The sequence below is a fragment of the Chironomus tepperi genome, unplaced genomic scaffold, assembly GCF_022539635.2.
Source record: "Chironomus tepperi strain 1889 unplaced genomic scaffold, CSIRO-AGI_Ctep_v1 contig_335, whole genome shotgun sequence".
NCBI classification, from domain to species: Eukaryota; Metazoa; Arthropoda; class Insecta; order Diptera; family Chironomidae; genus Chironomus; species Chironomus tepperi.
The window spans coordinates 115,832-143,163 of NW_027226457.1; the positions used below are offsets into that span (position 1 = coordinate 115,832).

At 32.0% G+C, this 27,332-nt stretch overlaps 3 protein-coding genes across 9 annotated transcripts in view; all 3 read left to right on the forward strand.

Moving 5' to 3' along the window:
- On the forward strand, positions 1 to 25,344 carry LOC139093516 (titin-like). The gene is made up of 7 exons (XM_070644255.1): positions 1 to 22; positions 123 to 2,720; positions 2,767 to 5,679; positions 5,812 to 7,730; positions 7,859 to 14,369; positions 14,414 to 19,828; positions 23,022 to 25,344. The coding sequence occupies exons 1-7, from the start codon at positions 1 to 3 to the stop codon at positions 25,178 to 25,180; spliced, it is 21,537 nt and encodes a 7,178-aa protein (XP_070500356.1). The 3' UTR covers positions 25,181 to 25,344.
- LOC139093404 (ankyrin-2-like) overlaps positions 1 to 27,332 on the forward strand; it is a 66,849-nt gene that overhangs the window by 30,783 nt on the left and 8,734 nt on the right. For all 6 annotated transcript variants that reach the window (XM_070644114.1, XM_070644115.1, XM_070644116.1 and 3 more), the window contains one exon: positions 25,635 to 25,700. In XM_070644114.1, the coding sequence (XP_070500215.1) occupies positions 25,635 to 25,700 (66 nt within the window). The remainder of the gene's footprint in view (positions 1 to 25,634; positions 25,701 to 27,332) is intronic.
- On the forward strand, positions 19,645 to 23,032 carry LOC139093408 (uncharacterized). Of its 2 annotated transcripts, XM_070644128.1 has the most exons (3): positions 19,646 to 22,296; positions 22,363 to 22,411; positions 23,007 to 23,032. In XM_070644128.1, exons 1-3 carry the CDS (start codon positions 19,831 to 19,833, stop codon positions 23,015 to 23,017), a joined length of 2,526 nt encoding a protein of 841 aa, XP_070500229.1. In that variant the 5' UTR covers positions 19,646 to 19,830; the 3' UTR covers positions 23,018 to 23,032. The 2 variants fall into 2 exon arrangements, with proteins under 2 accessions (XP_070500228.1, XP_070500229.1); XM_070644127.1 differs by having other exon boundaries at positions 19,645 to 22,411.

Here is a 27,332-nt window from a genome sequence, read left to right on the forward strand (position 1 = left end):
ATGCTTGGATATTGCGGAAAACGTATGAAACAATGGATAAATACTAATCACTAAATATATTTGGAAAATTCAAACAATTATAAACACTTTTAAATCTGCATTAACTTTTTTAATAAAAACAGATAATGCTGCTAAAAAAACGTTCATTAAATCAGTTGATAATAAATATTTGGCTACTGCTGAGGATTTTGACGATGCCGAAGATGATAATGATGGTGATATGCCTGCTAAAACTAAAGCATCAAAGGCTTCTGTTCGAACACAGCAATCACAAAATCAAACATTTACAGAAATCACAAAAACTATAGCTACATCGAAAAAGGACATTAATTTACGTTTAGAAACGCTCCAAAAATCTACACAAGATAAAACGCGAATTCCTAAAATCGATGAGTCCCCATTGACAGATTCAGATTTTGTTGAATCTGATTCATCTTATAAATCATCACCAAAAGTGAAGCTATTAATTGGCCGAAAAGAAATTAAAACGTGTGATACATCAGCCATAACTGAAAGTCATTTGACTGTTTATGGCGTTCAAGATGTAGACATAAAAATTAGTTCTGAATCAAGCATAAGCGTGACTACTACACAAGAAAAAGAACCAGCAAAGGAAACTCCAAGAAAATATAAACGCTATACAATTATTGAAGATGAAAAAAATGAGGAAGGTGATTTTAATCGCGCTGATCGCAAACGTGAAGACAGCGTTGCATTTGCTACAAAAAAAAGTATACATATGTATGGAAGCTTCGATTCAAATGCAGACTCTCCTGCTACCGAATCACCTGCTTCACATTCACATTATGTAACTGATACTGGAATATCATTGACAAGAGGTTTTACGGAAACAACAAGTCATGGATTTGAGTCGGATAAAGGTATTAAAAAAGTCACTTTAGATACTTTGGATGTTGAAAATGAAGAAACTGAACTAACTGATGCTGGCTTGAGTCCTATTCAAGCTGATGACATTGATATGATAAACCAAGCTTTTCAGATGGCATCTGAAGAAGAAACACATTTCACTAACACAGCAACAAGTCCTGTTGAATTTGATGAAGTATCTGAAAAAGTCGATACTTCTGAAGCAGCTACAATAACAGATAAAATTGAAACAAAGGATGCCTCATCTAGTCCCCTTGATGAAAATGTAATCATGTCTGTAAGTGAAATGCCTGAAATTTCTGATGAAGAATTTTTAATTACTCGTCGTGGAACAGGAGAAGTAAAAGCTAAAGTTAAAATTATTGAAGAACAGAATTCAAAAACATTAGGCACAAAAAGAAAAGTAGATTTTGAAGAACCACCAAAAATTGAGCAATATTTAGACAAAAAAACAGAAAACAAACGCTTGCAAGAGATCAGTACGTTTTCACCTCCAAATTCTGAATCAGAAACAGTAATACATTCAGAACCGATACCTCCAGTATATGAGGTCATTCAGAAAATAGAAAAACAAATTTCAGTTGAAGGTTCAAAAATTCCCCAACCAATTTCAACTTCAGTTATTAAACGAGAAGTTAGCAAAGATGAAAAACCAAATCCAGAACAATTAATTATTGAGATTGAATCTCAAATATTACAAGAAAAAGATGTGAAACCAATTACGAAGAAAATTACAAAGCGCAGTGCAATTGAAGTTTTCAAAGCAGATCCTTATTTTATTGATTGCGAAAATTTAGAAGAAATTAATGAACCAGTATGTGAAAAGCAAATTACCAAAAAGCACGTCTACGATTTGACTGATAATGACGATAAAATTGAAGAAAATGCAACAGCAAAAGTTTCGGAAACAATAGCAGCTATTGAAAGCAAAATCAAAGAAACGAAAATAGATTCTTCAACCAATGATGAAATCATTAAAACAAAGTCAGTGCATGAAGAAGGTAAAGTAATATTAGAGAAAGCAGAAGATATTTTATCACCAACAGATTCTGCGAGAATAGAAAAAACTGTTGCGGAAAAAGTAAACATTATTGAAAAAAGACTTTCGAATGAGGAAGAAGTTATTAACGATACTGTTAAAGAACTAATAAAAACCACTTCAACAATTGTATCATCGAAAATTATAAAGCACACTCATATAACAGAAACACAAAAAGAAAATAAAATTTTAGAATTCGAAATAAAAGAAAAAGAAGATATGATCGAAGTAATACCAAGAGTAGACATTTCTCCAGAGAACAAAAAAGAAAACTTCATTACAGATGTGCAATTAACACAAATTACACAAACAGTAACAAAATTCTCATCAAAACAATCAGAAATAAAAAAAGAAAAAAAAGAAAAAGAAAACGAGACATTTAATGAAAATAAAAAAATTGTAACAAAAAAAGAAGAAAAATACGCAAATGATGAAGAAAAAAAAATAATTTCTGACAAATCTGTTGACGCCAAAATAATTGTTGAAGAACCCTCAGTGAAAACACCTGAACAAAAAGAGATTCAGAAAGAAGAAAAACCAGTTATATCTGAAGAAGTTACTAAACCAACAGATATTTCAGACGAGAAGCATGATCCAACAACCATTGCAAAAGATGAACCTCAAAAATTAGTAGAATCTCCAGATGATGAAAAGGATATTGTTTCCAAGTCGTCTGAAGAAACAAGTAAAACTACCACTTCAATCGTTACTCATAAGATTGTTGAACATCATACAGTAGTTGTCGATGAAGTGAAAGATAAGAAACCTGAAACAAAAGAAGACGATATTGAAAGTCCAGATGAAGAGAAACCAATAATTTCTGACAAATCTGTTGACAGTTGACACCAAAAAAATTGTTGAAGAACCCTCAGTGAAAACACCTGAACAAAAAGAGATTCCGAAAGAAGAAAAACCAGTTATATCTGAAGAAGTTACTAAACCAACAGATATTTCAGACGAGAAGCATGATCCAACAACCATTGCAAAAGATGAACCTCAAAAATTAGTAGAATCTCCAGATGATGAAAGGGATATTGTTTCCAAGTCGTCTGAAGAAACAAGTAAAACTACCACTTCAATCGTTACTCATAAGATTGTTGAACATCATACAGTAGTTTTCGATGAAGTGAAAGATAAGAAACCTGAAACAAAAGAAGACTATATTGAAAGTCCAGATGAAGAGAAACCAATAATTTCTGACAAATCTGTTGACATCAAAAAAATTGATAAAGAACCCTCAGTGAAAACACCTGAACAAAAAGAGATTCCGAAAGAAGAAAAACCAGTTATATCTGCTGAAGTTACTAAACCAACAGATATTTCAGACGAGAAGCATGATCCATCAACCATTGCAAAATATGAACCTCAAAAATTAGTACAATCTCCAGATGATGAAAAGGATATTGTTTCCAAGTCGTCTGAAGAAACAAGTAAAACTACCACTTCAATCGTTACTCATAAGATTGTTGAACATCATACAGTAGTTTTCGATGAAGTGAAAGATAAGAAACCTGAAACAAAAGAAGACGATATTGAAAGTCCAGATGAAGAGAAACCAATAATTTCTGACAAATCTGTTGACATCAAAAAAATTGTTGAAGAACCCTCAGTGAAAACACCTGAACAAAAAGAGATTCCGAAAGAAGAAAAACCAGTTATATCTGCTGAAGTTACTAAACCAACAGATATTTCAGACGAGAAGCATGATCCAACAACCATTGCAAAAGATGAACCTCAAAAATTAGTAGAATCTCCAGATGATGAAAAGGATATTGTTTCCAAGTCGTCTGAAGAAACAAGTAAAACTACCACTTCAATCGTTACTCATAAGATTGTTGAACATCATACAGTAGTTTTCGATGAAGTGAAAGATAAGAAACCTGAAACAAAAGAAGACGATATTGAAAGTCCAGATGAAGAGAAACCAATAATTTCTGACAAATCTGTTGACACCAAAAAAATTGTTGAAGAACCCTCAGTGAAAACACCTGAACAAAAAGAGATTCCGAAAGAAGAAAAACCAGTTATATCTGCTGAAGTTACTAAACCAACAGATATTTCAGACGAGAAGCATGATCCAACAACCATTGCAAAAGATGAACCTCAAAAATTAGTAGAATCTCCAGATGATGAGAAGGACATTGTTTCCAAGTCGTCTGAAGAAACAAGTAAAACTACCACTTCAATCGTTACTCATAAGATTGTTGAACATCATACAGTAGTTTTCGATGAAGTGAAAGATAAGAAACCTGAAACAAAAGAAGACGATATTGAAAGTCCAGATGAAGAGAAACCAATAATTTCTGACAAATCTGTTGACACCAAAAAAATTGTTGAAGAACCCTCAGTGAAAACACCTGAACAAAAAGAGATTCCGAAAGAAGAAAAACCAGTTATATCTGAAGAAGTTACTAAACCAACAGATATTTCAGACGAGAAGCATGATCCAACAACCATTGCAAAAGATGAACCTCATAAATTAGTAGAATCTCCAGATGATGAGAAGGACATTGTTTCCAAGTCGTCTGAAGAAACAAGTAAAACTACCACTTCAATCGTTACTCATAAGATTGTTGAACATCATACAGTAGTTTTCGATGAAGTGAAAGATAAGAAACCTGAAACAAAAGAAGACGATATTGAAAGTCCAGATGAAGAGAAACCAATAATTTCTGACAAATCTGTTGACACCAAAAAAATTGTTGAAGAACCCTCAGTGAAAACACCTGAACAAAAAGAGATTCCGAAAGAAGAAAAACCAGTTATATCTGAAGAAGTTACTAAACCAACAGATATTTCAGACGAGAAGCATGATCCAACAACCATTGCAAAAGATGAACCTCAAAAATTAGTAGAATCTCCAGATGATGAGAAGGACATTGTTTCCAAGTCGTCTGAAGAAACAAGTAAAACTACCACTTCAATCGTTACTCATAAGATTGTTGAACATCATACAGTAGTTTTCGATGAAGTGAAAGATAAGAAACCTGAAACAAAAGAAGACGATATTGAAAGTCCAGATGAAGAGAAACCAATAATTTCTGACAAATCTGTTGACACCAAAAAAATTGTTGAAGAACCCTCAGTGAAAACACCTGAACAAAAAGAGATTCCGAAAGAAGAAAAACCAGTTATATCTGAAGAAGTTACTAAACCAACAGATATTTCAGACGAGAAGCATGATCCAACAACCATTGCAAAAGATGAACCTCAAAAATTAGTAGAATCTCCAGATGATGAGAAGGACATTGTTTCCAAGTCGTCTGAAGAAACAAGTAAAACTACCACTTCAATCGTTACTCATAAGATTGTTGAACATCATACAGTAGTTTTCGATGAAGTGAAAGATAAGAAACCTGAAACAAAAGAAGACGATATTGAAAGTCCAGATGAAGAGAAACCAATAATTTCTGACAAATCTGTTGACATCAAAAAAATTGTTGAAGAACCCTCAGTGAAAACACCTGAACAAAAAGAGATTCCGAAAGAAGAAAAACCAGTTATATCTGAAGAAGTTACTAAACCAACAGATATTTCAGACGAGAAGCATGATCCAACAACCATTGCAAAAGATGAACCTCAAAAATTAGTAGAATCTCCAGATGATGAGAAGGACATTGTTTCCAAGTCGTCTGAAGAAACAAGTAAAACTACCACTTCAATCGTTACTCATAAGATTGTTGAACATCATACAGTAGTTTTCGATGAAGTGAAAGATAAGAAACCTGAAACAAAAGAAGACGATATTGAAAGTCCAGATGAAGAGAAACCAATAATTTCTGACAAATCTGTTGACACCAAAAAAATTGTTGAAGAACCCTCAGTGAAAACACCTGAACAAAAAGAGATTGAAAACACCTGAACAAAAAGAATTCCGAAAGAAGAAAAACCAGTTATATCTGAAGAAGTTACTAAACCAACAGATATTTCAGACGAGAAGCATGATCCAACAACCATTGCAAAAGATGAACCTCAAAAATTAGTAGAATCTCCAGATGATGAGAAGGACATTGTTTCCAAGTCGTCTGAAGAAACAAGTAAAACTACCACTTCAATCGTTACTCATAAGATTGTTGAACATCATACAGTAGTTTTCGATGAAGTGAAAGATAAGAAACCTGAAACAAAAGAAGACGATATTGAAAGTCCAGATGAAGAGAAACCAATAATTTCTGACAAATCTGTTGACACCAAAAAAATTGTTGAAGAACCCTCAGTGAAAACACCTGAACAAAAAGAGATTCCGAAAGAAGAAAAACCAGTTATATCTGAAGAAGTTACTAAACCAACAGATATTTCAGACGAGAAGCATGATCCAACAACCATTGCAAAAGATGAACCTCAAAAATTAGTAGAATCTCCAGATGATGAGAAGGACATTGTTTCCAAGTCGTCTGAAGAAACAAGTAAAACTACCACTTCAATCGTTACTCATAAGATTGTTGAACATCATACAGTAGTTTTCGATGAAGTGAAAGATAAGAAACCTGAAACAAAAGAAGACGATATTGAAAGTCCAGATGAAGAGAAACCAATAATTTCTGACAAATCTGTTGACATCAAAAAAATTGTTGAAGAACCCTCAGTGAAAACACCTGAACAAAAAGAGATTCCGAAAGAAGAAAAACCAGTTATATCTGAAGAAGTTACTAAACCAACAGATATTTCAGACGAGAAGCATGATCCAACAACCATTGCAAAAGATGAACCTCAAAAATTAGTAGAATCTCCAGATGATGAAAAGGACATTGTTTCCAAGTCGTCTGAAGAAACAAGTAAAACTACCACTTCAATCGTTACTCATAAGATTGTTGAACATCATACAGTAGTTTTCGATGAAGTGAAAGATAAGAAACCTGAAACAAAAGAAGACGATATTGAAAGTCCAGATGAAGAGAAACCAATAATTTCTGACAAATCTGTTGACACCAAAAAAATTGTTGAAGAACCCTCAGTGAAAACACCTGAACAAAAAGAGATTCCGAAAGAAGAAAAACCAGTTATATCTGAAGAAGTTACTAAACCAACAGATATTTCAGACGAGAAGCATGATCCAACAACCATTGCAAAAGATGAACCTCAAAAATTAGTAGAATCTCCAGATGATGAGAAGGACATTGTTTCCAAGTCGTCTGAAGAAACAAGTAAAACTACCACTTCAATCGTTACTCATAAGATTGTTGAACATCATACAGTAGTTTTCGATGAAGTGAAAGATAAGAAACCTGAAACAAAAGAAGACGATATTGAAAGTCCAGATGAAGAGAAACCAATAATTTCTGACAAATCTGTTGACATCAAAAAAATTGTTGAAGAACCCTCAGTGAAAACACCTGAACAAAAAGAGATTCCGAAAGAAGAAAAACCAGTTATATCTGAAGAAGTTACTAAACCAACAGATATTTCAGACGAGAAGCATGATCCAACAACCATTGCAAAAGATGAACCTCAAAAATTAGTAGAATCTCCAGATGATGAGAAGGACATTGTTTCCAAGTCGTCTGAAGAAACAAGTAAAACTACCACTTCAATCGTTACTCATAAGATTGTTGAACATCATACAGTAGTTTTCGATGAAGTGAAAGATAAGAAACCTGAAACAAAAGAAGACGATATTGAAAGTCCAGATGAAGAGAAACCAATAATTTCTGACAAATCTGTTGACATCAAAAAAATTGTTGAAGAACCCTCAGTGAAAACACCTGAACAAAAAGAGATTCCGAAAGAAGAAAAACCAGTTATATCTGAAGAAGTTACTAAACCAACAGATATTTCAGACGAGAAGCATGATCCAACAACCATTGCATGAACCTCAAAAATTGAAAAGATGAACCTCAAAAATTAGTAGAATCTCCAGATGATGAGAAGGACATTGTTTCCAAGTCGTCTGAAGAAACAAGTAAAACTACCACTTCAATCGTTACTCATAAGATTGTTGAACATCATACAGTAGTTTTCGATGAAGTGAAAGATAAGAAACCTGAAACAAAAGAAGACGATATTGAAAGTCCAGATGAAGAGAAACCAATAATTTCTGACAAATCTGTTGACATCAAAAAAATTGTTGAAGAACCCTCAGTGAAAACACCTGAACAAAAAGAGATTCCGAAAGAAGAAAAACCAGTTATATCTGAAGAAGTTACTAAACCAACAGATATTTCAGACGAGAAGCATGATCCAACAACCATTGCAAAAGATGAACCTCAAAAATTAGTAGAATCTCCAGATGATGAAAAGGATATTGTTTCCAAGTCGTCTGAAGAAACAAGTAAAACTACCACTTCAATCGTTACTCATAAGATTGTTGAACATCATACAGTAGTTTTCGATGAAGTGAAAGATAAGAAACCTGAAACAAAAGAAGACGATATTGAAAGTCCAGATGAAGAGAAACCAATAATTTCTGACAAATCTGTTGACATCAAAAAAATTGTTGAAGAACCCTCAGTGAAAACACCTGAACAAAAAGAGATTCCGAAAGAAGAAAAACCAGTTATATCTGAAGAAGTTACTAAACCAACAGATATTTCAGACGAGAAGCATGATCCAACAACCATTGCAAAAGATGAACCTCAAAAATTAGTAGAATCTCCAGATGATGAGAAGGACATTGTTTCCAAGTCGTCTGAAGAAACAAGTAAAACTACCACTTCAATCGTTACTCATAAGATTGTTGAACATCATACAGTAGTTTTCGATGAAGTGAAAGATAAGAAACCTGAAACAAAAGAAGACGATATTGAAAGTCCAGATGAAGAGAAACCAATAATTTCTGACAAATCTGTTGACATCAAAAAAATTGTTGAAGAACCCTCAGTGAAAACACCTGAACAAAAAGAGATTCCGAAAGAAGAAAAACCAGTTATATCTGAAGAAGTTACTAAACCAACAGATATTTCAGACGAGAAGCATGATCCAACAACCATTGCAAAAGATGAACCTCAAAAATTAGTAGAATCTCCAGATGATGAGAAGGACATTGTTTCCAAGTCGTCTGAAGAAACAAGTAAAACTACCACTTCAATCGTTACTCATAAGATTGTTGAACATCATACAGTAGTTTTCGATGAAGTGAAAGATAAGAAACCTGAAACAAAAGAAGACGATATTGAAAGTCCAGATGAAGAGAAACCAATAATTTCTGACAAATCTGTTGACATCAAAAAAATTGTTGAAGAACCCTCAGTGAAAACACCTGAACAAAAAGAGATTCCGAAAGAAGAAAAACCAGTTATATCTGAAGAAGTTACTAAACCAACAGATATTTCAGACGAGAAGCATGATCCAACAACCATTGCAAAAGATGAACCTCAAAAATTAGTAGAATCTCCAGATGATGAAAAGGATATTGTTTCCAAGTCGTCTGAAGAAACAAGTAAAACTACCACTTCAATCGTTACTCATAAGATTGTTGAACATCATACAGTAGTTTTCGATGAAGTGAAAGATAAGAAACCTGAAACAAAAGAAGACGATATTGAAAGTCCAGATGAAGAGAAACCAATAATTTCTGACAAATCTGTTGACATCAAAAAAATTGTTGAAGAACCCTCAGTGAAAACACCTGAACAAAAAGAGATTCCGAAAGAAGAAAAACCAGTTATATCTGAAGAAGTTACTAAACCAACAGATATTTCAGACGAGAAGCATGATCCAACAACCATTGCAAAAGATGAACCTCAAAAATTAGTAGAATCTCCAGATGATGAGAAGGACATTGTTTCCAAGTCGTCTGAAGAAACAAGTAAAACTACCACTTCAATCGTTACTCATAAGATTGTTGAACATCATACAGTAGTTTTCGATGAAGTGAAAGATAAGAAACCTGAAACAAAAGAAGACGATATTGAAAGTCCAGATGAAGAGAAACCAATAATTTCTGACAAATCTGTTGACATCAAAAAAATTGTTGAAGAACCCTCAGTGAAAACACCTGAACAAAAAGAGATTCCGAAAGAAGAAAAACCAGTTATATCTGAAGAAGTTACTAAACCAACAGATATTTCAGACGAGAAGCATGATCCAACAACCATTGCAAAAGATGAACCTCAAAAATTAGTAGAATCTCCAGATGATGAAAAGGATATTGTTTCCAAGTCGTCTGAAGAAACAAGTAAAACTACCACTTCAATCGTTACTCATAAGATTGTTGAACATCATACAGTAGTTTTCGATGAAGTGAAAGATAAGAAACCTGAAACAAAAGAAGACGATATTGAAAGTCCAGATGAAGAGAAACCAATAATTTCTGACAAATCTGTTGACATCAAAAAAATTGTTGAAGAACCCTCAGTGAAAACACCTGAACAAAAAGAGATTCCGAAAGAAGAAAAACCAGTTATATCTGAAGAAGTTACTAAACCAACAGATATTTCAGACGAGAAGCATGATCCAACAACCATTGCAAAAGATGAACCTCAAAAATTAGTAGAATCTCCAGATGATGAGAAGGATATTGTTTCCAAGTCGTCTGAAGAAACAAGTAAAACTACCACTTCAATCGTTACTCATAAGATTGTTGAACATCATACAGTAGTTTTCGATGAAGTGAAAGATAAGAAACCTGAAACAAAAGAAGACGATATTGAAAGTCCAGATGAAGAGAAACCAATAATTTCTGACAAATCTGTTGACATCAAAAAAATTGTTGAAGAACCCTCAGTGAAAACACCTGAACAAAAAGAGATTCCGAAAGAAGAAAAACCAGTTATATCTGAAGAAGTTACTAAACCAACAGATATTTCAGACGAGAAGCATGATCCAACAACCATTGCAAAAGATGAACCTCAAAAATTAGTAGAATCTCCAGATGATGAAAAGGATATTGTTTCCAAGTCGTCTGAAGAAACAAGTAAAACTACCACTTCAATCGTTACTCATAAGATTGTTGAACATCATACAGTAGTTTTCGATGAAGTGAAAGATAAGAAACCTGAAACAAAAGAAGACGATATTGAAAGTCCAGATGAAGAGAAACCAATAATTTCTGACAAATCTGTTGACATCAAAAAAATTGTTGAAGAACCCTCAGTGAAAACACCTGAACAAAAAGAGATTCCGAAAGAAGAAAAACCAGTTATATCTGAAGAAGTTACTAAACCAACAGATATTTCAGACGAGAAGCATGATCCAACAACCATTGCAAAAGATGAACCTCAAAAATTAGTAGAATCTCCAGATGATGAAAAGGATATTGTTTCCAAGTCGTCTGAAGAAACAAGTAAAACTACCACTTCAATCGTTACTCATAAGATTGTTGAACATCATACAGTAGTTTTCGATGAAGTGAAAGATAAGAAACCTGAAACAAAAGAAGACGATATTGAAAGTCCAGATGAAGAGAAACCAATAATTTCTGACAAATCTGTTGACATCAAAAAAATTGTTGAAGAACCCTCAGTGAAAACACCTGAACAAAAAGAGATTCCGAAAGAAGAAAAACCAGTTATATCTGAAGAAGTTACTAAACCAACAGATATTTCAGACGAGAAGCATGATCCAACAACCATTGCAAAAGATGAACCTCAAAAATTAGTAGAATCTCCAGATGATGAAAAGGATATTGTTTCCAAGTCGTCTGAAGAAACAAGTAAAACTACCACTTCAATCGTTACTCATAAGATTGTTGAACATCATACAGTAGTTTTCGATGAAGTGAAAGATAAGAAACCTGAAACAAAAGAAGACGATATTGAAAGTCCAGATGAAGAGAAACCAATAATTTCTGACAAATCTGTTGACATCAAAAAAATTGTTGAAGAACCCTCAGTGAAAACACCTGAACAAAAAGAGATTCCGAAAGAAGAAAAACCAGTTATATCTGAAGAAGTTACTAAACCAACAGATATTTCAGACGAGAAGCATGATCCAACAACCATTGCAAAAGATGAACCTCAAAAATTAGTAGAATCTCCAGATGATGAAAAGGATATTGTTTCCAAGTCGTCTGAAGAAACAAGTAAAACTACCACTTCAATCGTTACTCATAAGATTGTTGAACATCATACAGTAGTTTTCGATGAAGTGAAAGATAAGAAACCTGAAACAAAAGAAGACGATATTGAAAGTCCAGATGAAGAGAAACCAATAATTTCTGACAAATCTGTTGACATCAAAAAAATTGTTGAAGAACCCTCAGTGAAAACACCTGAACAAAAAGAGATTCCGAAAGAAGAAAAACCAGTTATATCTGAAGAAGTTACTAAACCAACAGATATTTCAGACGAGAAGCATGATCCAACAACCATTGCAAAAGATGAACCTCAAAAATTAGTAGAATCTCCAGATGATGAAAAGGATATTGTTTCCAAGTCGTCTGAAGAAACAAGTAAAACTACCACTTCAATCGTTACTCATAAGATTGTTGAACATCATACAGTAGTTTTCGATGAAGTGAAAGATAAGAAACCTGAAACAAAAGAAGACGATATTGAAAGTCCAGATGAAGAGAAACCAATAATTTCTGACAAATCTGTTGACATCAAAAAAATTGTTGAAGAACCCTCAGTGAAAACACCTGAACAAAAAGAGATTCCGAAAGAAGAAAAACCAGTTATATCTGAAGAAGTTACTAAACCAACAGATATTTCAGACGAGAAGCATGATCCAACAACCATTGCAAAAGATGAACCTCAAAAATTAGTAGAATCTCCAGATGATGAAAAGGATATTGTTTCCAAGTCGTCTGAAGAAACAAGTAAAACTACCACTTCAATCGTTACTCATAAGATTGTTGAACATCATACAGTAGTTTTCGATGAAGTGAAAGATAAGAAACCTGAAACAAAAGAAGACGATATTGAAAGTCCAGATGAAGAGAAACCAATAATTTCTGACAAATCTGTTGACATCAAAAAAATTGTTGAAGAACCCTCAGTGAAAACACCTGAACAAAAAGAGATTCCGAAAGAAGAAAAACCAGTTATATCTGAAGAAGTTACTAAACCAACAGATATTTCAGACGAGAAGCATGATCCAACAACCATTGCAAAAGATGAACCTCAAAAATTAGTAGAATCTCCAGATGATGAAAAGGATATTGTTTCCAAGTCGTCTGAAGAAACAAGTAAAACTACCACTTCAATCGTTACTCATAAGATTGTTGAACATCATACAGTAGTTTTCGATGAAGTGAAAGATAAGAAACCTGAAACAAAAGAAGACGATATTGAAAGTCCAGATGAAGAGAAACCAATAATTTCTGACAAATCTGTTGACATCAAAAAAATTGTTGAAGAACCCTCAGTGAAAACACCTGAACAAAAAGAGATTCCGAAAGAAGAAAAACCAGTTATATCTGAAGAAGTTACTAAACCAACAGATATTTCAGACGAGAAGCATGATCCAACAACCATTGCAAAAGATGAACCTCAAAAATTAGTAGAATCTCCAGATGATGAAAAGGATATTGTTTCCAAGTCGTCTGAAGAAACAAGTAAAACTACCACTTCAATCGTTACTCATAAGATTGTTGAACATCATACAGTAGTTTTCGATGAAGTGAAAGATAAGAAACCTGAAACAAAAGAAGACGATATTGAAAGTCCAGATGAAGAGAAACCAATAATTTCTGACAAATCTGTTGACATCAAAAAAATTGTTGAAGAACCCTCAGTGAAAACACCTGAACAAAAAGAGATTCCGAAAGAAGAAAAACCAGTTATATCTGAAGAAGTTACTAAACCAACAGATATTTCAGACGAGAAGCATGATCCAACAACCATTGCAAAAGATGAACCTCAAAAATTAGTAGAATCTCCAGATGATGAAAAGGATATTGTTTCCAAGTCGTCTGAAGAAACAAGTAAAACTACCACTTCAATCGTTACTCATAAGATTGTTGAACATCATACAGTAGTTTTCGATGAAGTGAAAGATAAGAAACCTGAAACAAAAGAAGACGATATTGAAAGTCCAGATGAAGAGAAACCAATAATTTCTGACAAATCTGTTGACATCAAAAAAATTGTTGAAGAACCCTCAGTGAAAACACCTGAACAAAAAGAGATTCCGAAAGAAGAAAAACCAGTTATATCTGAAGAAGTTACTAAACCAACAGATATTTCAGACGAGAAGCATGATCCAACAACCATTGCAAAAGATGAACCTCAAAAATTAGTAGAATCTCCAGATGATGAAAAGGATATTGTTTCCAAGTCGTCTGAAGAAACAAGTAAAACTACCACTTCAATCGTTACTCATAAGATTGTTGAACATCATACAGTAGTTTTCGATGAAGTGAAAGATAAGAAACCTGAAACAAAAGAAGACGATATTGAAAGTCCAGATGAAGAGAAACCAATAATTTCTGACAAATCTGTTGACATCAAAAAAATTGTTGAAGAACCCTCAGTGAAAACACCTGAACAAAAAGAGATTCCGAAAGAAGAAAACCAGTTATATCTGAAGAAGTTACTAAACCAACAGATATTTCAGACGAGAAGCATGATCCAACAACCATTGCAAAAGATGAACCTCAAAAATTAGTAGAATCTCCAGATGATGAAAAGGATATTGTTTCCAAGTCGTCTGAAGAAACAAGTAAAACTACCACTTCAATCGTTACTCATAAGATTGTTGAACATCATACAGTAGTTTTCGATGAAGTGAAAGATAAGAAACCTGAAACAAAAGAAGACGATATTGAAAGTCCAGATGAAGAGAAACCAATAATTTCTGACAAATCTGTTGACATCAAAAAAATTGTTGAAGAACCCTCAGTGAAAACACCTGAACAAAAAGAGATTCCGAAAGAAGAAAAACCAGTTATATCTGAAGAAGTTACTAAACCAACAGATATTTCAGACGAGAAGCATGATCCAACAACCATTGCAAAAGATGAACCTCAAAAATTAGTAGAATCTCCAGATGATGAAAAGGATATTGTTTCCAAGTCGTCTGAAGAAACAAGTAAAACTACCACTTCAATCGTTACTCATAAGATTGTTGAACATCATACAGTAGTTTTCGATGAAGTGAAAGATAAGAAACCTGAAACAAAAGAAGACGATATTGAAAGTCCAGATGAAGAGAAACCAATAATTTCTGACAAATCTGTTGACATCAAAAAAATTGTTGAAGAACCCTCAGTGAAAACACCTGAACAAAAAGAGATTCCGAAAGAAGAAAAACCAGTTATATCTGAAGAAGTTACTAAACCAACAGATATTTCAGACGAGAAGCATGATCCAACAACCATTGCAAAAGATGAACCTCAAAAATTAGTAGAATCTCCAGATGATGAAAAGGATATTGTTTCCAAGTCGTCTGAAGAAACAAGTAAAACTACCACTTCAATCGTTACTCATAAGATTGTTGAACATCATACAGTAGTTTTCGATGAAGTGAAAGATAAGAAACCTGAAACAAAAGAAGACGATATTGAAAGTCCAGATGAAGAGAAACCAATAATTTCTGACAAATCTGTTGACATCAAAAAAATTGTTGAAGAACCCTCAGTGAAAACACCTGAACAAAAAGAGATTCCGAAAGAAGAAAAACCAGTTATATCTGAAGAAGTTACTAAACCAACAGATATTTCAGACGAGAAGCATGATCCAACAACCATTGCAAAAGATGAACCTCAAAAATTAGTAGAATCTCCAGATGATGAAAAGGATATTGTTTCCAAGTCGTCTGAAGAAACAAGTAAAACTACCACTTCAATCGTTACTCATAAGATTGTTGAACATCATACAGTAGTTTTCGATGAAGTGAAAGATAAGAAACCTGAAACAAAAGAAGACGATATTGAAAGTCCAGATGAAGAGAAACCAATAATTTCTGACAAATCTGTTGACATCAAAAAAATTGTTGAAGAACCCTCAGTGAAAACACCTGAACAAAAAGAGATTCCGAAAGAAGAAAAACCAGTTATATCTGAAGAAGTTACTAAACCAACAGATATTTCAGACGAGAAGCATGATCCAACAACCATTGCAAAAGATGAACCTCAAAAATTAGTAGAATCTCCAGATGATGAAAAGGATATTGTTTCCAAGTCGTCTGAAGAAACAAGTAAAACTACCACTTCAATCGTTACTCATAAGATTGTTGAACATCATACAGTAGTTTTCGATGAAGTGAAAGATAAGAAACCTGAAACAAAAGAAGACGATATTGAAAGTCCAGATGAAGAGAAACCAATAATTTCTGACAAATCTGTTGACATCAAAAAAATTGTTGAAGAACCCTCAGTGAAAACACCTGAACAAAAAGAGATTCCGAAAGAAGAAAAACCAGTTATATCTGAAGAAGTTACTAAACCAACAGATATTTCAGACGAGAAGCATGATCCAACAACCATTGCAAAAGATGAACCTCAAAAATTAGTAGAATCTCCAGATGATGAAAAGGATATTGTTTCCAAGTCGTCTGAAGAAACAAGTAAAACTACCACTTCAATCGTTACTCATAAGATTGTTGAACATCATACAGTAGTTTTCGATGAAGTGAAAGATAAGAAACCTGAAACAAAAGAAGACGATATTGAAAGTCCAGATGAAGAGAAACCAATAATTTCTGACAAATCTGTTGACATCAAAAAAATTGTTGAAGAACCCTCAGTGAAAACACCTGAACAAAAAGAGATTCCGAAAGAAGAAAAACCAGTTATATCTGAAGAAGTTACTAAACCAACAGATATTTCAGACGAGAAGCATGATCCAACAACCATTGCAAAAGATGAACCTCAAAAATTAGTAGAATCTCCAGATGATGAAAAGGATATTGTTTCCAAGTCGTCTGAAGAAACAAGTAAAACTACCACTTCAATCGTTACTCATAAGATTGTTGAACATCATACAGTAGTTTTCGATGAAGTGAAAGATAAGAAACCTGAAACAAAAGAAGACGATATTGAAAGTCCAGATGAAGAGAAACCAATAATTTCTGACAAATCTGTTGACATCAAAAAAATTGTTGAAGAACCCTCAGTGAAAACACCTGAACAAAAAGAGATTCCGAAAGAAGAAAAACCAGTTATATCTGAAGAAGTTACTAAACCAACAGATATTTCAGACGAGAAGCATGATCCAACAACCATTGCAAAAGATGAACCTCAAAAATTAGTAGAATCTCCAGATGATGAAAAGGATATTGTTTCCAAGTCGTCTGAAGAAACAAGTAAAACTACCACTTCAATCGTTACTCATAAGATTGTTGAACATCATACAGTAGTTTTCGATGAAGTGAAAGATAAGAAACCTGAAACAAAAGAAGACGATATTGAAAGTCCAGATGAAGAGAAACCAATAATTTCTGACAAATCTGTTGACATCAAAAAAATTGTTGAAGAACCCTCAGTGAAAACACCTGAACAAAAAGAGATTCCGAAAGAAGAAAAACCAGTTATATCTGAAGAAGTTACTAAACCAACAGATATTTCAGACGAGAAGCATGATCCAACAACCATTGCAAAAGATGAACCTCAAAAATTAGTAGAATCTCCAGATGATGAAAAGGATATTGTTTCCAAGTCGTCTGAAGAAACAAGTAAAACTACCACTTCAATCGTTACTCATAAGATTGTTGAACATCATACAGTAGTTTTCGATGAAGTGAAAGATAAGAAACCTGAAACAAAAGAAGACGATATTGAAAGTCCAGATGAAGAGAAACCAATAATTTCTGACAAATCTGTTGACATCAAAAAAATTGTTGAAGAACCCTCAGTGAAAACACCTGAACAAAAAGAGATTCCGAAAGAAGAAAAACCAGTTATATCTGAAGAAGTTACTAAACCAACAGATATTTCAGACGAGAAGCATGATCCAACAACCATTGCAAAAGATGAACCTCAAAAATTAGTAGAATCTCCAGATGATGAAAAGGATATTGTTTCCAAGTCGTCTGAAGAAACAAGTAAAACTACCACTTCAATCGTTACTCATAAGATTGTTGAACATCATACAGTAGTTTTCGATGAAGTGAAAGATAAGAAACCTGAAACAAAAGAAGACGATATTGAAAGTCCAGATGAAGAGAAACCAATAATTTCTGACAAATCTGTTGACATCAAAAAAATTGTTGAAGAACCCTCAGTGAAAACACCTGAACAAAAAGAGATTCCGAAAGAAGAAAAACCAGTTATATCTGAAGAAGTTACTAAACCAACAGATATTTCAGACGAGAAGCATGATCCAACAACCATTGCAAAAGATGAACCTCAAAAATTAGTAGAATCTCCAGATGATGAAAAGGATATTGTTTCCAAGTCGTCTGAAGAAACAAGTAAAACTACCACTTCAATCGTTACTCATAAGATTGTTGAACATCATACAGTAGTTTTCGATGAAGTGAAAGATAAGAAACCTGAAACAAAAGAAGACGATATTGAAAGTCCAGATGAAGAGAAACCAATAATTTCTGACAAATCTGTTGACACCAAAAAAATTGTTGAAGAACCCTCAGTGAAAACACCTGAACAAAAAGAGATTCCGAAAGAAGAAAAACCAGTTATATCTGAAGAAGTTACTAAACCAACAGATATTTCAGACGAGAAGCATGATCCAACAACCATTGCAAAAGATGAACCTCAAAAATTAGTAGAATCTCCAGATGATGAAAAGGATATTGTTTCCAAGTCGTCTGAAGAAACAAGTAAAACTACCACTTCAATCGTTACTCATAAGATTGTTGAACATCATACAGTAGTTTTCGATGAAGTGAAAGATAAGAAACCTGAAACAAAAGAAGACGATATTGAAAGTCCAGATGAAGAGAAACCAATAATTTCTGACAAATCTGTTGACACCAAAAAAATTGTTGAAGAACCCTCAGTGAAAACACCTGAACAAAAAGAGATTCCGAAAGAAGAAAAACCAGTTATATCTGAAGAAGTTACTAAACCAACAGATATTTCAGACGAGAAGCATGATCCAACAACCATTGCAAAAGATGAACCTCAAAAATTAGTAGAATCTCCAGATGATGAAAAGGATATTGTTTCCAAGTCGTCTGAAGAAACAAGTAAAACTACCACTTCAATCGTTACTCATAAGATTGTTGAACATCATACAGTAGTTTTCGATGAAGTGAAAGATAAGAAACCTGAAACAAAAGAAGACGATATTGAAAGTCCAGATGAAGAGAAACCAATAATTTCTGACAAATCTGTTGACACCAAAAAAATTGTTGAAGAACCCTCAGTGAAAACACCTGAACAAAAAGAGATTCCGAAAGAAGAAAAACCAGTTATATCTGAAGAAGTTACTAAACCAACAGATATTTCAGACGAGAAGCATGATCCAACAACCATTGCAAAAGATGAACCTCAAAAATTAGTAGAATCTCCAGATGATGAAAAGGATATTGTTTCCAAGTCGTCTGAAGAAACAAGTAAAACTACCACTTCAATCGTTACTCATAAGATTGTTGAACATCATACAGTAGTTTTCGATGAAGTGAAAGATAAGAAACCTGAAACAAAAGAAGACGATATTGAAAGTCCAGATGAAGAGAAACCAATAATTTCTGACAAATCTGTTGACATCAAAAAAATTGTTGAAGAACCCTCAGTGAAAACACCTGAACAAAAAGAGATTCCGAAAGAAGAAAAACCAGTTATATCTGAAGAAGTTACTAAACCAACAGATATTTCAGAAGAGAAGCATGATCCAACAACCATTGCAAAAGATGAACCTCAAAAATTAGTAGAATCTCCAGATGATGAAAAGGATATTGTTTCCAAGTCGTCTGAAGAAACAAGTAAAACTACCACTTCAATCGTTACTCAAGAAATTGTTGAACAACATACAGTGGTTTTCGATGTAGTAAAAGTTAAGGATATTAAATGTCCAGATGAAGAGGAACTAGTAGCTAGTGTCAAGGCTATTGAACCGAAAATTAGTTTTGATAAGACTATAATTATTAAACCTGATAAGCAATATTTGTCAAGTGAAGGTATGAATATAATTTCTGAAGAGATGCTCATTGGCAATGATTTTTCCTCAATGAGTGCTGAGGACATTAAGGAGGAGAAATCTGAGACTTCTGTTGATTTTAAAATTCCTGATCAAAGTTTCTTATCTGAACAAAAAACTTTAGATTCAGAAATATCTGATTTGAATTGCCAAAGTGTCTCGAAATTATTGGCTCAACCACATAATTTAGAAGACAAAGCGCACAGGAAATTATCTATTAAATCTGAACTTGCTGAATATGCTTTGGATGACGAAATTTCTACAACTACTGTTTCTTCTTTAACATATGTCAGTGACACTTATATTAGTGATTCTCGCACAGACACTACTACTTCTGAAGACGATTATTTACAACAGGTTTCAACATCGAAACTGTTAACTCAAGCTAAAGATACTCTTAAGTTTATAGAATTAAGAGATGCATCAAAAAATCTTAAAACATTAGTTGATAAAAGTTGTATTCGTACATCATCAAAATCTGAGCTTCTTCAAAGTGATTTTTCTCCGGATTCGAATGTATCATGTGCTCAGGAAACACAATATGAGCGATCAATATCATTCTCTGACAATGCTGCTTCTGACGTTTCAAGTGAATGTAAATTTGAAGAGCATGTTGGAAATTTACCATATGATAGTGAAAAAGAAGAGCATACTACTGAGAGTATTACCAGAAGCAGTAGTAGTTTAAGTAAAACTCAGGAATTGAATAAAAACTTCAAGCAATTGACATCTGATTCAAGAGTAGAGCACACTAGTTCACCTCAAAGTGATGTTACCGAATACACAGAGAGTGTTTCTATAGCAGATTCAATCATAGAAAGCATACATCTTGAAAAACGAATAATGGAAAAACATTTAGAAGAGAAAATTCCTTTTGAAGCATCAGATAATAATATACTAAGTGGAAAAAAGAAATTTAGATGTACCGATATTGATTTGAGTCAACAACCAAAGTCCTTGATTTCATATAAAAAGACAAATGAGAAAAAATACAACAACGCTGAATTAAAAGCAATTTCTTCATCTTCAATAAGCAAAACAGAGAGTTCTTTGAAAGGAATATCTGTTACAAAATCATCATCTCGAAAGACTAATATAGTATCGAAACAACAAGACGATGTCGAAATATCCACAAGTTCAACTTCTGTAACTAAAACTTCTTCACGAGTTTATGGATATATGCAATCGACTGTTTCACGTGATCGAAAGATTGGAAAAATTACACACATTGCTCAACGAACTTCGCGCTCTAGAAATGATAGTGAATCGAGATCAGTTGAGAAAAGGAGTTCATCCATTGACTGTACAGAGAAAAAAGAAAAGCACTCTGATACAGTTGAATTTAGAAAAGACTTCGAAGTAGATGCTAAAATCAGTATCCAATCACAAACAAGAAAATCAGCTAAAATGACTGAAAACAAATCGAAAGAACAATTTTTTGTTAAAAAATCGGATGCAGTTAAACAAAAACTTCCTCCAGCAGTTGTACAATCTGAATCTGATAAATCATCTTCTGAAAAATCTGCATCAATTGTTGCAATGACAAAATCCCTGAAGGACAAGAAAAATTCAAGTTTAATACCAATAAAAAAGGAAAAGCAAAAGATAACCAAAATCCCACAGCAACAACGACAAATCATTTCAAAAAAGGATGATACTATGAGTCATACTGAAAAATATGTTGTGGAAAAATCACAACAATACAAATCTGCCTCGATAACAAAATCCTCAAAACAAGTACAAAAAATATCTGTAACAGGAACAAAAGAAAGTGATAAAATGACTGTGATTAGCAGAAAAAAGAAAAAGACTGAAAGAGTTCCAAAAAGTGATTCTCAAGAATCATTTGACAAAGTTCAAAAGATTGAAAATTTAAGCACCTCTACCAAAACTCCAATAATAACATCTAGTCGCACAAAAAAAAGTCGAGCAATATCAAAAACCACAAAACCAATGGCGGTAACTACAACAACAATTACACAGGCAGATATAACTTTACGGAGTCAATCTGCAATGTATTATGCAAATAAGGATAGTATTACATTTGAACATGGAGAAATCGCATCCTCAATGCCATCAAGTCCAAGTCATGTTAAAAGACCGAATTCATCAAATGGAAATAATGTAATAACAAGTGAAGTATTTACAAGAACAGTAGAATCTCCAAAATCTCTAGAAGTGATATATCGCCAGCCAGAATCATTTCATTCGTCGAAAGTAAAATATATTAGTGATGTAGATGCTAGTTTCATTGAAACAACAGATTCCAGTTTATCTGATTCTATTGCATTACCATCTTCAACATCTGAACAGGATCCTGAAATGAAAAAAAAATCGAAACCAAGTCCTCAGTCACCAATGGAAACGAAAATGCCTTTTGATTTAGTAGAAGGAAAATCGCGAAAAGTAGATATAACACCGATGAAATCAGAAAAGGATGAAAGTGATGTAATAATTTCAACATCTACTGTTAATATTGATATTGAATCAATCTCACCAATACTTGAATTCCAGGCCGTTTCACCACAGCGACAAAAACACAAATTTTCTTATGAAGAGAAAGGTAATTTTTCAAAATAAAAAACACATTTTTAAAAACAAATTCCTTTTTAGTGATATTAAATAGTGAAATTCAGAAGGTGCATCTTTTACACTGATATTTTTTTGTTTATAACATCCACAATTAAGATTTACTCGTTCAGTTAATTAGGAAATTACGCCACAAACGATTATATCCAGCTTATAAAATAATTTTCTTTATATTCTTCCACAACATCAAATCACGAGTAAACTTTATTTTCACATTTATGTAATATAGTGAAATTTTATGTGAAATGATATGATATGATGTGAATGAATGAATTTTTACAACTAAAAAATAAATCTATATTTTAACAAAACATACACAAAAATACATGCCAAAGCTATACATTTTGGATCGATTGATGTATATTAAATGTGTTTTTGATGTAGTACAAAATATATTATTTTAGTTTTTTTACACTTTGTTGCTCAGCCATTTTTTAAATTGATTTGCCATTGAAACGCGAAAACTTAAAATGTCATTAATAACGTTAAAATATCTTGCATATATTTTTTTATAATATTTTAGTTAAAATTTTTGTTTCATTCCCAACCTGTTTCTTGAAACCAATCAGATAAAAAATAAAAAAAAGTAGAAAGAATGACAGACGTTCCAATCATTGCAATTGATGAAATTGAAGACAACAATGATGATTCATCTTTTAAATTCAACATTAATGAAACTCATACGGACATAGAAGATCTTGAAAGTGATAGCGATACGAAAAAAACATTAATATCAGTTTTGAAAGTTAAAAGTAGATCTAATGGCTCGATAACTGATGTTGAAGATTTTGAAGACTCCGATGATAATGAAAATATTCCAGAAGAAACAAATGATTTTGGCCCTGAAATTTCATTGACAGAAATGCTCGATCAAGGATGTGTTGATGAACATTCAAATATTCAAGGGAATATTAATAAAACGAAATTGCAGGGAATGAAATCTATTCAAAAAACACCAAGTCCAACAGCATTTCATTTAACAATTAATCCAATAGATGTTGGTGGTACTACTGATATTGAAGATATTGAAGGTTCTGGTGATGAAATAGATAATGAAAAAAGTTATTCCGATGATGAAAAAGCAATTGAGTTAGAAGGCGCCAATGTTGTTGATGTCCATGATTCAATGAATCGAAAAAAAATTGATTCCAAATTTGTATCAAAAATTGTAGAAGCAAGTTTATCTTCGTCAGATTCAGAAAATGAAAATGAAAAATTATCAAAATCCAAATCTAATAAGCAACATTTAAAAAGAAACAGCCACGGTGAAAATTCAAAATCAGATATAGAAAATATTTATTTTACTGACGATGAAAGAAAACAGAGTATACAAAAAGGTACACCGATATTAGATACACCAGATATTGAAATTATGGCTTTCGAAGGAAGTGATATTGATGATCCTGATAAAAATGAACAGTGTTATCCTGAAATAAATATTACTTTTACAACAAGTAATGATGGAAATAAAAAGAAGAAGCATAAAAAAACAACAACGTCACCAATGTTAAAACTACCCGAAAATCAAGATGAAGCTCTAACCGATGTTGAAAATTTGATTTCTTCTGATGACGATGAAGATGATAAGTTGAAATCAAAAAAATTAATGCCTCTTGCTCTCGTTAAAAGTGATGCATTAACCGACATTGAAGATTTTGATGATCCTGAAAGTGAAGAAGCAAATGATGTTGAAAATTCACCTGATATTAATCTTCCATCACCTGTTCGGGAATTCACTGTCCTTGTTGAAAGTAAATGTGGTGAACCTTACAAGCAAACAACTCCATTACCCGATAGTATTTTACTTGGTTTTGATGATCTTGATGCTGACAAAGGATTAACCGATGTGGAAGATTTTTCTGATGAAAGTGGGGATGAAAAGGATGATGAGGAGAATGAAATTAAATATAAAGAAAACTTTAAATTTCCTGATATCGATGGTGGTGTTGTTGAGTCTTCTGACCACTCAATTGTTAAAGACTCTAGTCTAAGAGCATCACATACACCAGAACCAAAAACTGATACTGAAGATATTTTCTTAAAAAAATCTGATAAGAACTCTGACTGTCGTAGACGTAGGGGAAAAACTAAGCATAACAGTAATAAAGCACTGAAATCAACATTTCTTGATACTAAATTGTACGATGATGGAGCAGGATCTGCTCATACAGATGTTGAAGACTTGCATGTTGAAGAAGATGATGTGTTACTTAAAGATAAGAGCATTATACAAAGAAGAGCAACAATTGAATGTTCACCCAGAAAGTTTTCAAATGGTGATTCAAAAACAGATATAGAATATTTATCTTTTGGTGATGACATTCAAGACGAAAACTCATCTATACCAGATATTATTCAATCATTAAGTACATTTGTTGACGCAAAGAATTTTGTAATGTCAAGAGAATCAATGGGAAATAAAAAATGTGATATAAATAATGACTTAAGTATCCCTTTGATACGAAGAATCTCAGCAACGCCTCAACCAACTCCTCGAGGCTCTCTAACAACGGGAACTGATGTAGAAAATATCCAATGTGATTCTGATAACGATGAATACGTCTCATATTCGCGTGCGCAAACTGCCACACCTATTGAGATAAATCGTCAGCTCGAAGAGCTTAGTGTGTCAGAAGTTCACGATATTAATAAACGTGGCTATGATTATAATCGTGAAGAATTTGAAATCAAAGGCTTTGTTGACAACGCAGAAGCTCTTACAGATATTGAATATCTTGAATAATTGACATAAAAATGCATTTTTATTTAGTTGTTGTGCTAAACTTTTTAAAAAAAATTATTTAAAATGTATTTATGGAATTTTAATCAAAATCTTTATGACTAACAATTAAATTTAAATTAAACGTCATTTTGCTGCTACAAGTATGAATTTAGAACTATTTTCTTTTTATTTTATTTTATTTAAATTGCTTCTAGTTATTTGATGTTGCTTTATTGCTTAATTTCCTATTTTATGTTTTTTATTTCTTATTCTTTAAAAAATCTCATATTTTAAATATATTATGGATATTTCTATCTTTGAATATAAAAGAAAACTTTCTATATATAATTTGAAAAAGATTGTTTTATAAAAAATACCAAATATTAGTTTTTTAAATTTTAATAATATGCTAATCCATTAAAAAAATACTGAATTATAAATATACCATTTGAATACCATTTTGGCGCCATTGCAGATCAAATAAAATTCGATAAATTTGGAGTTGAGAGTGCTGAAGAACATGACTCAGATAGCGTCAGAGGTTAGTGGTCATTTTTACTACCTTTGAATTATTAAAAACAGAAAGTTTTGAAATCGAACGATTATCATTAAACATTAATATCGTGACTAAGAAAAGTTTATTTTTTTTTTAATTTTTTATTCAATTTTTATAATTTGAAAATATAGTATTATTTTCTTATGAAAGGAAATTGAAAATAATGAATTTTTTTTTATATAATATAATTAAAGTAATTTCAATTTCCTTTTTGACTAACCATTTTCTATCATTTACCATACAAATCAATCACGAATCTTACAATCATATACCTTCATCGTAATCATTCATATGATCATTCATCAACATTAACACATTTTCTTTAAATATTAATAAATTTTTATGTATTTTAAGAAATTTTTCCTTTTTCATGGTGAATTTTAAAAACTTTTTCAAATATTTTCAAAATAAAAATTTTTTGAAACTGAAAAATGTCAAAATTCGCTAATTACAAGTTATTTTAGAAATTACTTTTTTAATTTATAATTTTAAAAGGCAGTATAAATATAAGTTTTAAAATATTCAAATTTTTTCAGTTTTCTTTTATCTACGCTGTGTGTGATATTTCTAATTCAAAAAATACTTATATAAATTATTCGTTCTAAAAAATGGAATAATTTGCTCAATTGCTGTTGAAAACAGCTTTGAAATGAAACTTCTTTCAAAATTTAGATTAGATTTAATATTTAAACGTTTTTGAGCTAATTTGCTCATATAAAAAATGTACGAACATTTATCGCATGACGCCAAAATCATCATAAGATATTAGTATAGTTATTAGTTATTATTTTAAAGTTTAATCCTTTTTATTTTATTTACTTATTGTTTTGAAAGATTATGGAAATTCATAACTCATTTACACATCCTAAATCATATTTCATGGTACCCCTAGTTCTAATATGTTTATTAGTGCATTCGTTTTGAATTTGGTATATACTTTTAATAAGTACACGTTAAATTAAAATTTTGAGTCAGTTGTTTTCTTTTAAACCAATTCAAGTGCTTTTAAACGTTCATTTGAATTACATGGAACATTCTTACTTCCGTGTAATTTTTTTTTAAAATTGTGAATAAATTTAAATTCATACATAATATATAAGCTATTCAGAATCATTTTGCAACTGATAGCTGATAACAACATATATATATATATATATGAACAATATAGTATGCAATTATTAAATTTGTCAAATTTGCACAATATTTTTTTTTAAATTTCAACAAAAAATATTTACTTCTAAGAAGTTAAATAAATTTCTTTCTTTAATTCCTTTATTACCAAAAAATTTCGACACATTCAAATTAAATATCTAAAGAAAACAAGCATCATTTTTATTTGCAAAATAAAGAATTCGTTCTATGTTTAGTTTTTAAAATTATGTGTCACAATATATTGGCTTGTAGAATTCAAAACTAATCTTTTTCACATTTGTATCAGAATTTCTTTTGCTATCTCACAAATTTCATTAATCTTCTTCTCACATTTCTTTTAACTAACTTTTGATTAAAATTTATTATTTGATGTTTTTAAAAGATTTTGTTTTTAATATTTAATTTATTTCTATTTATTATTATAAATTTATTTGTTTCTTTTTTTTAAATTTTTATTTTATGTTT